The 16,562-nt window shown below is 43.8% G+C and overlaps 1 protein-coding gene and 1 non-coding gene across 2 annotated transcripts in view; both read left to right on the top strand.

Moving 5' to 3' along the window:
• The first annotated feature begins 1,260 nt into the window (after positions 1 to 1,260).
• On the top strand, positions 1,261 to 1,367 carry LOC112130993 (U6 spliceosomal RNA). The gene has a single exon (XR_002913156.1). It is a non-coding gene; the product is annotated as a U6 spliceosomal RNA (small nuclear RNA).
• Positions 1,368 to 9,524: 8,157 nt separating this feature from the next.
• The window catches only part of DIPK1A (divergent protein kinase domain 1A), a gene marked incomplete at its 5' end in the record, with an annotated part of 121,198 nt that continues 114,160 nt past the window's right edge, over positions 9,525 to 16,562 (top strand). Inside the window, 1 exon segment of the mRNA NM_001133151.1 lies at positions 9,525 to 9,602. Coding sequence (NP_001126623.1) covers positions 9,549 to 9,602 — 54 coding nt within the window.

Raw genomic sequence — 16,562 nt, forward strand, 5'->3', positions numbered from 1 at the left:
TCATTACAGAGTTTCATAAAACAGAGACATGGGTGTCATAGTTCAAAAAGATCTCTATTAATGTAACAATGGTCAACAGTTTTACAAGAGTTGGTGCCTTAAAGGGACTAGTTTTGTTTACTAAGAAAATTAATTTGTGTGGAAAAGCTCATTTCCCCATAACTCAAAAATAAATTTTTACCTAAAGCTTTTTGAGAAGGTTTGTTGAAGATGCTGGCTCTCCATTGATTTGTTCAATAACAAGAGTAATCGGGCTGGGCGCAGCGGCTCACACCTTTAATCCCAGCACTTTCGGGGGCAGAGGGAAGCGGATCACCTGAGGTCAGGAGTTTGAGACCAGCCTGGCCAGCATAGAGAAACCTTGTCTCTATGAAAAATACAAAAAAATTAGCGGGGCATGGTGGTGGACGCCTTTAATCCCAGCTACTCAAGAGGCTGAGACGTGAGAACTGCTTGAACCCAGGAGGCAGAGGTAGAAGTGAGCCAAGATAGAGCCCTTGCATCCCAGCCTGGGCCACAGAGCAAGACTCTGTCTCAAAAAAAAAAAAAAAAGTAATCATATACGACCTTATAGCAGGACATTTTAGACATCTTTTTCAGACTTCTACATGAGTCCAGTGCCTACTCTGTGCTAAGCATCATGCTGAGCACTTTATAACACATAACCCCATTTAATCCTCTTGTTGCTGAAGATGAAACTGAGGCATAGAGATTTTAAATAGCTGGCCCAAGGTCATACAGCTAAAAAGTGGCAGAACTAAACAAAGAGAGCCTATCTGTTTTCAGTGGTTCTTGTAGAGCTCCTAACCACTATAATGCAACAACGAAACATTGAAAAGCAGGAAAAAACTCAGGAAAAGATGAAGAATATGCTCCACAAGAAGTTTGGAATCCTTATTACATTTTCTGAACTTGTTGGTTCTAACTGGATTTTACTGGGGGTGATCAGCAAGGAAACATCTGGGTTCTCTAAGAATCTTTACTGTCATCTGAGAGAATCGAATGTTTCCTGGACTTGGATGGTTATTCTTGTGCTCAAGAAAATTGGGGAGTGCTTAGGGTTAGTCATCAGAAGGAAGAAAGCACTAGAAATCACCCAGTAAACAGTGCTCTGGTAGTGCCACCAGGTAATCTCTTGCTGCGTTATGTTTCTACCCGATTTTCCTCTTCTGTGGAGAACACGGCATATTCTTATACACAAAATTAAGAGAGTAGGGAAACCCTATTTGTGAAATACTATTTTAATATTATGACATTGTCATGCTCGCTTTGACAGCTCATATACTAAAAATGGAACCATATAGAGAAGAGTATCATGGCTTCTGCACAAGGATGACATGCAAATTCGTGAAGCATTCCATATTTTTAAAATCTGTATATTATGACATTGACAGTTTATACAAAATCCCAGAGACTATTGCCAGAGACTGAAAATGTCATCAGATGGTCTCAGGACAAGTTCATATCCTCCTGAAGTCTATAATCCACCACAATAAGGTGACTCCTTCAGTAATTTCCATGTGATAGGTCTCATAAGATGTTCATTTCTGATATTATTGCTGCAGTCACTGTGAATTCTCAATATGTCTTTTAGTGCAACATTTTCATTAGGAGGAATTTCAAGATCCAGAATTAAAGTGTTATGCCTTAAGTCAGACAAAATCTTAGCACCAAATTATTATAGGTGTTTCATTTTCTTGAAGAACTATTCCAAAAAAACCCAGCACTTCTTCAGGGAATGTACTGATAAGAATAAAGAACAAAATAAAGATTGTCATTCATCAACTATTTCAGATTTTGAATGCTGCTTTCAAGGTAAAAGCTCTTTTTAAAACCTATTTTATTTTTATACTTCTTATCTTCTTGGAAGCCTCATTTATTCATTCATTCTTTTATTCTCTTAAGAAATGTTTATGGATTACCTTCTCTAGGCCAAGTGTTAAGGAAATAACAATAAATTATAATTTCCCTTCAAATTCTTATCATTCTTCCACTTTTTTTAAAGCACTGTATTCTATATTAAAAGCAGATACACAAAATACCTGCCCTACTTTATAAGTTTCTTGTTTCCATACTCTGAACAGCATTTGATAAAATTTTGGACACAATAGATTCTTAATATTTGGTGGTAATGGTAGTAGAAAATTAGGGAACCATTGTATTTTTAAATTCCAGTGTCCAGTGTGCCTTTTCATAGAAGATAAAAAAAGAGCTCTGTCTCTCATGTCAGTCTATGTTCTCATGATTCAATCACAATAGATTTCATTTTTCCTGGGGTGCAAATTCAGTCACCACCTTGGTTTACCAATACCCTGCACCATCTAGTGGCCTGAGAAGGTGAATACAGACTACACAGTATATGGAAAGAATTCACTCATCCTGTTATCTGAGGAATTTCAGGTAAAACATGGGTTCTTTTTAATGGAGTCATGAATCCAGAGCCTAATCTTTCTCTATTCTCTTCACTTGCTCCTTTCTTGCTTCCCATTCTGAAGCTTCAAAGAAGCTCCTCTTTAAGTATACTTTCCCAAGTCACTGCTATGATTTTAACTCAGAGGTCACTAAGTCAAATGCCTACAGGGACCAGACGGGAAAGATAAATAAATGCTGAGGGCTGAAGCAAGAAAACTAGGAAGTAAGAGGGACTATAGCAGACCACAGGACAAGTGCCACACAGAGGTCACACCAGCCCACCGTTGGTGTGTGTGAGAGGCTTGGTTAGCTGATCTAATTTTCAAAAGAGCCAGAAATCTAGATGTTTATGTAAAATGTCCCAGTTTGTAAATATTGGAAGAAACAAAACACAATCTGCCCAGGGCTGCCATTAGCAACCTGTGTTCTCATTGGTATTGAATTCAAAGCACTGAAAACACCACAGGTTTCCGAAATGTCCTTGAAGAATGTCAGTTGAGTTCTGTGATCTAACCTTACTGTCAAGGCAAAAGAGAAGGGAAAGATTCTTATCAGGAGTGTGATTTGATGTTGGTCTAATTAGTACATTTTCATTAGTCTAATTAATAGGTTTCCATTCTGCATTTTAAAAAAATGTAATAAGGTAACTTTTTTTAGGTAAGAAAGGGGTAACGAAACAAATATATATTAAATTTTAAAAATACATATTCAATTTTGCTTTTATTTATATAAAAAAATTGGCACTGGAATGATAAATTTAAAATTAATAAAAGTGATTACCTATGAGGGGTAGGACAAGGGAGAATAAAATTTCTCAATGACTACTTTTAATTTAGTTTTTATTTTTGAACCAGATGAAAATATTACATATTCAAAAATTACAATAAAAATAAAAATAAAAAACATTAAAATCACATTTTAAAAATTACCTATCATACAGAGAAGTATGATAGGTTGAAAAATAGAGACTGGGCACCGTGCCATGTATCCGTAGTCCTAGTTACTAGGGAGGCTCATATGGGAGGGTTGCTTGAGCCCAGGAGTTCTAGATTATGATCATGCCACAGCACTCCAGCCTAGGTGACAGAGCAAGACTAAATAAATAAATAAATTAGAAAGCATAAAAATAAAAAACTGTAACATTGTATGAGGGAAGCAGAATTATAAAAGTTCAAGAAGAAGAAAAGGGAACAATGTTATATTTCTGATAGCTAAATAAATAATCTTGTAACTTAAAGGATGATACCCTTTAAATAGTATCAAGGTGCCTGGTATTTATATGCATTCCACTGGATACACTTAAGAGTTGTGTGACACTTTTTTGGTTTTTTCTTTTGTTTGTTTTTTTGTTTTTGTTTTTTTAGATGGAGTCTCGCTCTGTCGCCCAGGCTGGAGTGCAGTGGTGTGATCTCGGCTCACTGCAACCTCCGCCTCCCGATTTCAAGCAATTCTCTGCCTCAGCTTCCCAAGTAGCTCGGATTACAGGCACCTGCCACCACGCCTGGCTAATTTTTGTATTTTTTAGTAGAGACGGGGGTTCACCATCTTGGCCAGGCTGGTCTTGAACTCCTGACCTCGTGATCCACCTGCCTCGGCCTCCCAAAGTGCTGGGATTACAGGCATGAGCCACCGCACCCAGCCACGGTTTTATTTTTAAATGCCAATATTTACAACACAAAACTGAAAATTACTTCCTTTACAGTTGTTTAACTTTATGATAAAAATTTTGGATGTTGATATAAAACTTGACAGAATTCATATCTTTTTCAAAATTCTTTTGAGAATGTGCAAACAAGAAAGTTCAAAGACCACTGATCTTGATTTTCCTGTATTGGAACCCACTGGAGTAATTTCTTTGTCTCTGGAAGGCCAAAGTTACATTACATATGATGACTAAGAGGCCACAAATTAGCACCTCTGAACACAACCATATGAATTAGTTTTGGATTAGCTACCTTTTACTTAGAAAAACCTAAATTTTTAAATGCCATAAGAACAGGCACCAGCACAAGTACATTTGGATGTTTGTAAAGTAGGTCCAGTATATGACATAAAGGATGGCCAGGCCTCTGCAGTGAGAGTTCAGGAGAACATCAGACCAGAGGCAGAAAGGATCTTGCCTAAATTTGTCAAGGCCAACCTGCTTGGATCCATCTTGGGACTCATCCAAGTGGATTTATAGCCAAACTGCAAGTCCAGTGGTACAAGGGCTCACCATACCCACCTGGGTGCAAGGTTCTCAGCATGGGCCCTGGAGGGCCAGGGTCCTGGGGCATGTGAAGACAAGGGAAGCAACTCAAGTTTGAAATGGAAATCTTCTAAACTACTTTTCTCCATTCAAATAAAACATTAATTTCATTTAGTCTTGGGTGACTCTGAAAGGAAACCCAAATAACCATTTTTTCTCATTTGGTTCCAATTTTGTCCTTGGTATCCTTGTTTGTATCCTTTGCCGTGAGAAACTCCAGACCGCCATGCCTCCCTCACTTGCCATCTGACCCTCTCAAGGCTCTTCACATCACCTCTTCTGAACTCTTCTCAAGATTCCCCAGTTTCTGAGCCTTTTCCACTGTGCCCTCTGTCTATCATCAGCAAAATCCTCTGTATCCTCAAACGCTTCTCTAAATATCTCCTGCACCTTCTTGTCCTAACGCCAACCTGGCTCATCCCTGTGGATGCTGTTGTCCCTGCAGCCTTCCCAGTGCCCTCATACCACCGGAGTGGGAGGTAGGAGAGGGCTCTTCCATGCTTCTTCTAAGCTATTCTTCCTCCCTCCTCTCTAATTCCTCCTCCTGCCCATTACCTTTTTTAAAACTCATGTCCTCTGATGTTGTCTCTCACCTTCCTCATTCCTCACCTACTCACTCACAGATCACTGTCTTATCAAGGACTTTAGCTTTTGCTACTGACATCTTCCCCAGCACCTCCCCGTCCTAAGTCTTACTGTTTTTAATACGCATGCATATAATCTGTATGACAGTCTGTCCTCGACTCTCTTCCAATGATCCTGCCTCCACATCCCTCAGCCATTCACTGCCATGGTGGCATCCCACCCTAGGTTTAATCACTCCTCCATAGTCTCAATTTCATGGATCCCACTAAAATCACCACATTGTTGTGGTCACCCTGCAGAAGCCAGATGGGCTCCTCCACCTAAAATTTAACCTGGATGTTGAGACTGATGATGCTACACTTGCACCAAGAGGGTGTGAAAAGGTTTGTTCACATACTGCAGCTTTCTGGGGAGAGCAGGGCAGGCTCCCAAACTGGTTCAGAAATGGCTTAAGGGAGCAAAGAAAGGAGACTATCTTAGGATGTCATGGTGGTTAAGGGGTAGGACCACGGTGAGGGCTCTCTCACGTGGGCTGGGTATTGCACGGTTTGAACTTCCTGCTGGCATCAAAGGCATCTAGGCTTTCTTATGTTTGCACAGAGGAAACAGGAGTGGCAGGGCTTCAAAGCTGTCAGCACATCCAAAAAATGGAGTCAGACTTGCAATATAGATATATATTTAGACACAGTGTCTCACTCTGTTGCCCAGGTTGGAATATATGGCACAATCATGGCTCGTTGCAACCTCCACCTCCTGGTCTCAAGGGATCCTCCCGCTTCAGCCTCCGGAGTAGCTGGGACTACAGGTGCACATCACACTTAAGAGTTGTGTGACAGTTTTTTGGGGTTTTTAGCCATGCTTGGCTAATTTTTAAATTTTCTGTAGGAATGGAATCTTGCTATGTTGCTCAGGCTGGTCTTGCACTCCTGGCCTCAAATGATCCTCCCGTCCCAGCCTCCCAAAGTACTGGGTTTACAGACATGCGACACTATGCCCAGCCTCAGACTATTATATACCTCCTATCTTTCCAGATCATTCTCTCTTTTCCCTAGACTCCTACAACCCCTCAACCCCAGAAGGACTTGCAATTCATTGATCCTACCACCTTTTCACTGTCCTTAACCTCTCCATATCCACTCGTCCCTCTTTAATCATCTTAAGTTCCATGGTGAATCATAAATCATGCCCTTGCTTATATCCTCAACTTCCTTGCTCTCCTCTCCTTGCTCTTATTCCTTTAGTAAAATGTGATTAAACAGAATTCTCAGCCTACTCTGGACCTGCTTCCCAGGAGCTAATTATTGCTGGAGAAAGAAGCACACTCATACTAACTTGTCTCACTTAAATTCATGACCATAAACTGAAGTGGGCCCTACATGACACTCAACAAGCACACAATTATTTTCTGGTGCATTGTCTTCTCATTCTCCTAGATGACATTTCATACCTTCTCTTCCCTTTTCACATAATCTTTCCCACCTCCTCCCAGCTGATAGCATTTCTTTCTACATCTCTAAGAAAATTGAAGCAATCAGAAGAGAACTTCCAAAGATTCCTATTTACCATGCCTACCCACCTGCCTGCCTGTTTCCATAGATGAACAGTCTGTACTCCTGTCTACAGATGATCCTTCCACTTGTGTGTTAGTTTTCAAATGCTTTTTCCCTCTCAAGGACACCACTCCAGCACTTCTCACTTCTTGTTTCTACCTGAATTTTCCCTTTTCTTCTGGATCATTCCCATTAAAAACAAGTATTTCTTCCCCCACCACTTTCTTTCTCTCTCTCTCTTTTTTTTTTTTTTTTTTTTTTAAAGAAACAGGGTCTCACTGTCACCCAGGATGGAGTGCATTGATGCGATCATAGCTCACTGCAGCCTTGACCTCCTGTGCTCGGCCTCTCCCCATTTTTTTTCAATCTTCCTTTGACTCTGCTTCTACCACCAGTTACTGTCCCAGATTTGGGCTCCCCTTTCTAAGAGAACTTCTCAAAAGAATTGTTTGTATTAGCCATCTCCAGTTTCTCTCCTCTCATTTTTTTCTTAAACCCACTCCAATCAAGTTTTTCCTCTATTGCTCCACTGAAGGGTTATCAATGGCCTCCATGTCACTAAATCCAACAGTCAATTCTCAGTGCTCACTCGCAGAGGAGCACTCCCTCCTCCTAGATCCACGAGCTTCACTCGGCTTCAGGGCACCTCACTCGGGTCTCCCACTTCACTGGCTGCTCCCCTTCAGTCTCCTTGGCTGGCTCATCCACTACCCTGCCTTAAAGCTGCATCGGTCCCCAGAGCTCCATCCTCAGTCGTTTTTATTTACTCACTTCCTTGGTGATCTTAGGCAGTCTCATGGCTTTAAACGCCATCTAAATGCTGATATCTCTCATATACCTCTAGCTTGGACCACGCTCCTTAATCCTAGACTCATTCATACATACAACTGCCTAATCAAGATCTCCACTTCAATTTCTAATAGATACCTTAAAATGGAACTTCTCCAAAACTGAACTCCTTTTTTGCCTCAAACTTCCTCTACTTGTAGTCTTCCCCATCTCCCTTGGTGTTTTCCCCATAGCCTTTATTAGCATTCTTATCCAATTTGATTTTATTGATTACATTTATTATTTATTGCCCCTCTCTCACATCCACAAGCACAAGGATTTTTGTCTGTTTTGTTTATGAAACCCAAACAACTTGAATGGTGCCGGGGTACTCATAAATCTTTATTAAATGAATGAATGAAACCACTAGGATTCATCCTTATCTTACTCAGAAATTACCGTCTCTTAACCCAAACAAAATCAATGAAAAATTGGTTTATCTGCAAGCAATAAAATAAGACCAAGTAGCTGTAGTTCCAGCTACATGGGAGGATGGCTTCAGCCCAGGAGTTTGAGTCCGGCCTAGGCAACATGGTAAGACCCCTCTCAAAAACAGAAAGACCCACCACCACAACAAAAATCACCTAGGTTTAAAACCTGTGTCTCTGTGTGGGTTGAGGGAAGGGGCAGACATGAAGGTATCTTTTCAGAACAGGGCACCTGAACAAGGCTTATGCAAAAACCAAGTGAGAATGAGTAATGGTTTGCTTCTGGGGAAACCACTTCTCAGAGCAACAGGCCGGAATGAGCTCTAACGGGCCACCTAAACTTTGTTAGCATCACGCTTAAACGTGGTAGGTGGGGTAAAAAGCAGCCAAAAAAAAAAAAAAAAAAAAAAAAAAAAAGCTGCTTCTTCCATTACAAGTCACTTGGATCAACAGCTGTTCTCCCACTAGGGTGGCTCTTTTTTCCCTTATTTGGAACTCATTGTCAAAAGAAAGACACCACACCCTGTGTTATGTAGCCTTAACCGAGCAGCAGGCCACGTCCCAGGCTCTCTGCCTTTAGGACTGTATTTAATTCGGTGTTTTTGTTTTTGTTTTCTTTTGAAATCAGTGTTCCTGGGTGGGGCCAGGAAAACTCTGAAGCTCTCTTAAAAACAATATAAACCAAAAAAGTCGGAATTTTTTAAAAGTACATTTTTAAAAGAAGTTGTAGGCCGTTAGAGGCGAACTGGAGCGTGGTAAGGGGGGCACCGAGTTCAGCAGCGGGGCGCCCTGTCCGCGTTCGACGCTGAGCCCAGTCCTGGGGGGATGCCCCGGTCTGCGTCTCCAGCTGCGGCAGACGCCCCCTTCCCCCGACCGCCACTAAGGGCGAGGTAGGACGAGCCAGTCCCCAGGGAAGGAGCCCCAAGCTTCCCTTGAATTTCGAAACAACCCGTCCAGACACGTCCTGACTCCAGGAGAAGAGTCCACGGGGAGCGTCGGTGCTGCCGGGGCGGGCGGCGGGAGGCGCAGCTGGGCGCAGCGCGGGGAGCCGGAAGCCGGAGCAGACTGCCAGGCCAGCGCGGTCCGGGGGTCGCCGCATCAGCCCGTGAGGCGCACGCCCCAATCCGCGCGGAGTGTGCGACAACCCCGCTCCCGCAGCGCCCCCTCCCGCCTCCGCGCGCCTCCCCTTTAAGCTCCAGGCGCAGTCGATTTGTGTCGGCGGAGGCGAGGTGCGACTCCCCTTTATGGCGGAGTCGGCAGCAGCCTCTCTGACAGCCGCGGCAGCCCGGCGAACAGAGAAGGAGGCCGGGCCTCTGGCCTCTCGCCGCCGTCACTGCAGCCGGGCCGAGGGGAGCGCGGCGCGCGCCGCGGCGGGGGCGGGGGAGTGGGCGGGCCCGGCCGGGCAGGGGGCGGGGAGGCGGGGGGAGGCGGGGAGCCCGGCTGCCAGCGCTCGGGTCCGCCTCTGACTGCAGCGCGGCGGGGCGATGTGTGATTACCATGGCGAGGAGTCTCTGTCCGGGGGCCTGGCTAAGGAAACCCTATTACCTCCAGGTAGGCCGGCGGCCGCCCAGCCACCCGCTGCGGGAGCACCCGGCCGTGTGCCCTGCCGCGCGGCGCGGGACTCGCCCGCTCCCCTCCTCCCTCCCTGGGTCTGTGCCCGCCCGAACCCCGCTGCCCCCTGCCGTCCGGCACCTGGCGGCGCGCCCCCCCCAGCCCCCTCAGCGGCGCTGCCGACGCCCCCCACCGCGGCCCTCGCGGCTCCCGCGCCGCGGCCAGCCGGGCTCCAGGGCCCGGGTCGTCCCACCCGGGTTCGCCCTCGCATCCTGAGAGCCCCGAGACGTGACCTGGGTACGACTCCGTGCTCCGGGCACTGCCCGCAGCCCTGCGCCCCTCCAGGCGGAGCTCGACGGGCCGCCTTCTCTCTAGTGTTTTCGGGGCTTTCCCCCCTCCCCCGTGGGCCCCCGCAGGTCGGCTGCCCTTGACTCAGTGTCTTGGGTCTTAAGTCGGTGGTAGGAAAGGTGGTGTAGCATTCCTCCGTATCTTAGAAAATTATGACAATTTGTCACACCAGTGTTTCCCCAGACTCCAAAAAGCAGCGTGTGCCTCGTGCCGAGCCCCTTGGTTGGGTCTTTCCATCACACCCAAGATTTAAATGGGAGGCGGAGATCGATAAGCCTGAACCAGGCGGATGGGTGTTTGCTTTTTAAAGGAAAGGGGCTAGTGGCTAGTCTGCGGATCCCAAATACCCTAGCAATGCAAACGTAATTCTCAGTCATGTCGTGTGTACTGTTCGCGTGTTAATTTTTCATGATTTCCCGTTCCACCCTCTGTTCCGCTGCCAGTCTGTGCCTTGGAACCCTACTACTGCCTAAATGTACTGTTTGGTCACCAGGGGGACCTAGTAGACACCGCGAGTAGCTGAGCGCAAATCCATCACTCCGATGGAAAAACAACTACAAATCAATGCCTTGCGTGGGTCAGCAGTGTTAGCCACCGCTGCATTCAGAGGACAGTATTCCTTTACCGCTTACATTAAAAGGCCAAAAGGTAGATGATTTGGGGTCAGCTGGTGCTTTTATAAATTATGAAAAAAGTTGAGAAGGTAACCATCATGAGGCAAGTAAATCTTACGTTTTTGTTTGAAAATTGTATGTGTAAGTCATTACCCTGAAATAAGTGATGTACTGCAAATTGGAAGCATGATTTGACAACCCATGATATTAAGCGTGTACGAAAAAAACTGAGTCTTTGTAGCAAGCACCACCAATAGTAATTGTGCCTTTGAGTAACACTCTCACAACCCCTTCTAGAATTCAACCCAGGCCAAGTACCTCTGTGTAATCTTTTATGTGAGTTTAAAAAAAAGCCTACCGGCTAGGCGCGGTGGCTCACACCGGTAATCTCAGCACTTGGGAGGCCGAGGCGGGCTGATTCCTTGAGCTCTGGAGTTTGAGACCAGCCTGGGCAACATTGTGAAACCCCGTCTCTACTAAAAATACCAAAAAAAAAAAAAAAAAAAAAAGGTGGGTAGGCGCCTGTGGTCCCAGCTACTCGGGGAGGCTGAAGTGGAGGAGTATGGCTTGAGCCCCAGGGCGGAGGTTGCAGTGAGCTGAGATCACGCCACTGCACTCCAGCCTGGGCAACAGAATGAGACCTTGCCTCTTAAAACAAAACAAAACAGAACAGGCCAGGCGCAGTGGCTCATGCACTTTGGGAGGCCGAGGCGGGCGGATCACGAGGTCAGGAGATCGAGACCATCCTGGCTAACATGGTGAAACCCCGTCTCTACTAAAAATACAAAAAATTAGCCGGGCGTGGTGGCGGGCGCTGTAGTCCCAGCTACTCGGGAGGCGGAGGCAGGAGAATGGTGTGAACCCGGGAGGCGGAGCTTGTGGTGAGCCGTGATCGTGCCACTGCATTCCAGCCTGGGCGACAGAACACGACTCCGTCTCAAAAAAAAAAAAAGTGTTTTACTGTGGAAATTTGTATACCTTCAGAAAACAGAAAACAATAATTAACTGTCATATGCCCATCAGCCACCCTCATCAGTATTTTATTTCATTTCACCTCCCCCACTCCTTCTTCCAACCAAACTTATTTATTTATTTATTCATTTATTTATTTATTTAGAGACGGGTCTCTTTCTGTTGCCCAGGCTGGAGTGCAGTGGTGCCATCTGGGCTCACTGCAGCCTGGACTTTCCAGGCTCAGGTAATCCTTTCACCTCAGCCTCCTGAGAAGCTGGGACTACAGTCGCACACCACCATGCCCGGCTAATTTTTGTAATTTTTGTAGACACGGGGTTTCGCCCTGTTGCCCAGGCTGGTCTCAAACTCCTGGGCTCAAGCAGTCCTCCTGCCTTGACCTCCCAAAGTGATGGGATTACAGGCATGAGCCATCAAGCCTGGCTGAACCAAAGTATTTTAAAGTAAACCTCAGGCATCACATCATTTCATCTAAGTACCTCAGTATGCATTTCTAATAGATAAGGATATTTTCAGACATAATCATAATACCATTATCATGCCTAACAAAGTTAATAACAATTTATTTTTTCCCACCCCCTTCTAGATATGCATCAACCTGAGATTACTAACTGAATGTGATTTGCCATGGAGTGGGTTTACTGTGATTTGAATGGGTGTCTCTGCAAAAAGCAAAACAAAAAACCCTCCTCTTATCAGCTCATTCATGCCACAAATTCTTCTTATGAGGGAAACAAGTTTGATTTCATGTTTTGAAAGAATGTCTTAGAATACAGATGTCTGGTTTAAGTAACTTTTCCTGTGAATGAATGTATTATTTTAATTTACAGTGAGGGTATAACTATTCAGCAGGTATAAGAGATCTTGTTCTGTTTGGGGGGAGGGGAAGGGTAAGAGTACAGGAAGAAGTTGGATTTATTTCACAGATAGAGGGAAGAGATGGAGGGCCAGGAAGAGAAGAGAAAGGTTGCAGAGACCAGCTTTGTATACTTGCAGTTTTGCTGTTTGTCTTTAACTGGATGGGGTCAAAGACCAGTTACGTCCTGAGGTGTTCAGGCCTTAGGAGCTGTAAGTTCCCTTTTTTCTGCAGTGTACAGGAGAAAACTTTTAAGCAGTCAACTTACTTGTAAAGGAACTTCATTCTCAGTATTTTTATTAATCCAGATATCACTGTGGCATTTGGTAATGCTTTTGGAAAACTGTGGCATTACACAATTAATGATATATTTTCAGCCATAATAGACATGCATGAGCTAATGCACGCACCTAATCACTGTTTATAGCTTTGCTTATATAGCAGAAGAGATTCTACTGCCTGTGAAGAAAAGAACTTCTGTGGTATATGCGTACAACAGAATATTATTCTGCAATAAAGTGAAATGAAGTTCTGATACACACTGTAACATGGATGAACCTTAAAAACATTAAATGTATGAAACTAGTCACAAAAGATCATGTATTATTTCATTCATATGAGATGTCCAGAATGGGCAAATCTATAAAGACAAAAAAATAGATCAGTGGTTGCCTGGGGGGAGATGGGGAGTAACTACTGATGGATACGAAGTGTTCTTGAGGGGGACGGAAATGTTCTAAAATTGATAGTGGTGATGGTTGCCCGAGTATGTGAATATACTAAAACTTACTGAACTTTATACTTTAAATGAATAAGTTGTAGGATATGTGAATTATTAGTATATCTCCATCAAACAGTTGAAAAATAAATGAACCGAGTTTATCTCATGAAAGTCGTCCTTCTTCTCTCTGCCTTTTGCTGCAGATTCCACCAAGGTCAGCTTTTTGGTGCAGGGAGCACTTCTTCCAGAGGAGCTGGGCAGGCACACTGTTAGTCTGTGCAGCCTCTCTGTGGGCTAGAAGGACTTGTGACCTGCCTGGAAGGGCCAACAGACGTTTACCTGAGCAACAAGCTTCTCATGGCAAGGCATCTTGCCCAGAGCAAGCAAGCTAATTTACAGTTCCATGTTTTCCAGATATTTTGTTGAAACATTACTTGGGAAATAACACTTCCTGGACTGGCTAAATGATGCAGCACATTGAACAGAGTAGAATCCTGCCTCTGAGATCAGAAACTGTGGGTGTATTAACTGCTTAAACCATTTTTAGGCAGTATTTTCTTCCGCGTGCCATTATGGTGCATACTACTTGTGGCCTGCTTGGGTGTGATAACCCAGAATGACGCCTGCATTTGTCTTTTTTTAGCAGTGTGTTTTCTACAAACTAGGATCTACTTTGTTTAGGGTTTACTCATAGTCTGAGTGAAGCTGATAACACAGCAACCCTGTAATTTGTTGGTTTTGGTTTAAAATACCTTCTTCCTTCTCACTGTCGTTAAGTCCTGAAAGAATGAAAGTTAAGACAATTCAGCATAATTCTCTGTACTTAGATTATACACATTTTCCATTCCAGTCATTCTGCCTATGTGTTCTGTTGCATATGAAAAGTTGGTGCAGTTCTAATGGAATTTGAAGTCCAATGTACTTGGGTCCTTTGAAGGTTTTCAAGCTGTTTTGCTTGTAAAGGGCTTAAAGTTTTAGAAGTATCCTCTTGAAAATGACTGCCCTAGCAATTTCAGTATGTGTTCAGTAGGGTTGTTATGAGTGAATAGGTAGATGGCATGTTCTAGCTAGGGTGTTTGCACTTGTTTAACATTTCTGATACCTGGCACTTTGGCTCATATTAGTACAATTTTTCAAACATGACTGCTGTGGATGGTTTGGTTCCTTATGAGTTAATGTGGATATTTTGTGAGATTTAGTGCCAGACAGGGTTACTGATACAGATTAACTGGTAATAGTAGTAATGTTGCCAAATACTGTAGTAAGAGTAATATGGCTTTTTGCCCATTTTCAGTCTCCAGGATAATTTTAAATCTAAGGATAATTAGAGCCTATGGTTGTTCTCTATCCTCCAAAGACAATAGAGGGAGAAGATCTGTAGTTTGTATAGTTCTCATTAACTTTATTAGACCTGCTGTTCAGAGATTAGCTTTTGCCTTTGCCTGAAATTTAATCTCCAGAACTATGATTAGCTTTCTGAGACTGGTATGTGTACAGAGAGCCACTTGATATTACCATTAGTTGCTTTTGAACCTTTGTTAGAAGCTCAAAGAAATGGTGAATTCTCAGGCAGATTGCATCCTTACCACATTTCTTTCGGACTGGACCATACAGTAAAAGTGTTTCTTCATTGTAGTCTTCTCAGTGCCTCAGATTTTTTTTTTTTTTTTAAGTTAAAGACTTAAAAGTTTTTAGAGCCATTTTAAGTTCACAGCAAAATTGAGAGGAATGCAGAGAGATTTCCCATATACCCCTTGTCCTGATACATGAATAGCCTCCCTCCTTTTCTTTTCTTTTTTTTCCCCCTTTTCTTCTTTTCTTTTTTCTTCTTGATACAGGATCTCCCTCTGTCACCCAGGCTGGAGTTCAGTGACACAATCATGGCTCACTGCAGCGTCTTCCTCCCATACTCAAGTGATCCTACTGCCTCAGCCTCCTGAGTAGCTACAGGCACATCCCACCAAGTCCAGCTAATTTAAATTTTTTTTTTTTTTTAAGACACAGTGGTCCCACTGCATTGCCCAGGCTGGTCTTGAATTCTTGGGCTCAAGTGATCCTCCTGCCTTGCCCTCCCAAAGTGCTGGAATTATAGGAATTAACCACTGTGCCTAGCCCCTCCCCTATTTTCTTTTTTTTTGTTTCTTTTTTCTTTCTTTCTTTTCTTTTTTTTTTTTTTTTTTGAGACAGAGTCTCGCTCTGTCACCCAGGCTGTAGTGCAGTGGCGCGATCGCAGCTTACTGCAAGCTTTGCCTCCCAGGTTCATGCCATTCTCCTGCCTCAGCCTCCCAAGTAGCTGGGACTACAGGTGCCCACCACCACTCCTGGCTAATTTTTTGTGTTTTTAGTAGAGACGGGGCTTCACTGTATTAGCCAGGATGGTCTCAATCTCCTGACCTCGTGATCTGCCTGCCTTGGCCTCCCAAAGTGCTGGGATTACAGGCGTGAGCCACTGCGCCCAGCCCCCTCCCCTATTTTTAACATCCTCCACATAATGGTACATGTTTTACAATTAATGAACTTACATTGACGTATTATCACCCAAAGTCCATAGTTTTACATTAGAGTTCATTCTTTGTGTTGTACATTCAGTGTGTTTGGATAAATGCATAATGACATGTATCCATCATTATAGTATAGAGTGTAGTTTCACTGCCTTAAAAATCTGTGCTCTGCTTATTCATCCTTCTGTCCCCACTGAGCCCCCAAAAGCCACTGGTCTTTATTGTCTCCATAGTTTTGCCTTTTTCTAAAATGTCATCTAGTCGGAATCATGTAGTATTAGGTAGCCTTTTCAAATAGGTTTCTTTCACTTAGTAATATGCATTTACGTCTCCTCTATGGCTTTTCATGGCTTAATAGCTCATTTCTTTTTAATGCTGAATAATATTTCGTTGTCTGGGTGTACCACAGTTTATCCATTCACTTACTGAAGGGCATCTTAGTTGCTTCCAGTATTTGGCAATTATGATTAAGGCTGCTACATAAACATCTGTGTGCAGGTTTTTTTGTGGAGTGCCCCAGTTTTTCATCTTGATGGATTATAGTATTATTTTGTATTCTCCATAAAAGTTTTCTTTTTTTGTAGCAGTTAGGTACATTTTAATTTTTTTATTTTTAAAAGTTGTTTCTAAAAGCAATACTATATCATCCTGTTAAATACCATCATTTTACATTGTCTGATTGAAGAGGTAAGGTGTTGTCGGCTGGGCACGGAGGCTCATGCCTGTAATCCCAGCGCTTTGAGAGGCTGAGGCAGGTGGATCACTTGAGGTCAGGAGTTTGAGACCAATCTGGCCAATGTGGCAAAACCCTGTCTCTACTAAAAGTACAAAAAATAGCCGGATATGGTGGCATGTGCCTGTAGTCCCAGCTATTTGGGAGGCTGAGGTGGGAGAGCTTGAACCCGGGAGTTGGAGGTTGCAGTGAGCCAAGATCACGCCACTTCTCTC

This window comes from Pongo abelii, chromosome 1 (genome assembly GCF_028885655.2).
Source record: "Pongo abelii isolate AG06213 chromosome 1, NHGRI_mPonAbe1-v2.0_pri, whole genome shotgun sequence".
Classification (NCBI taxonomy): domain Eukaryota; kingdom Metazoa; phylum Chordata; class Mammalia; order Primates; family Hominidae; genus Pongo; species Pongo abelii.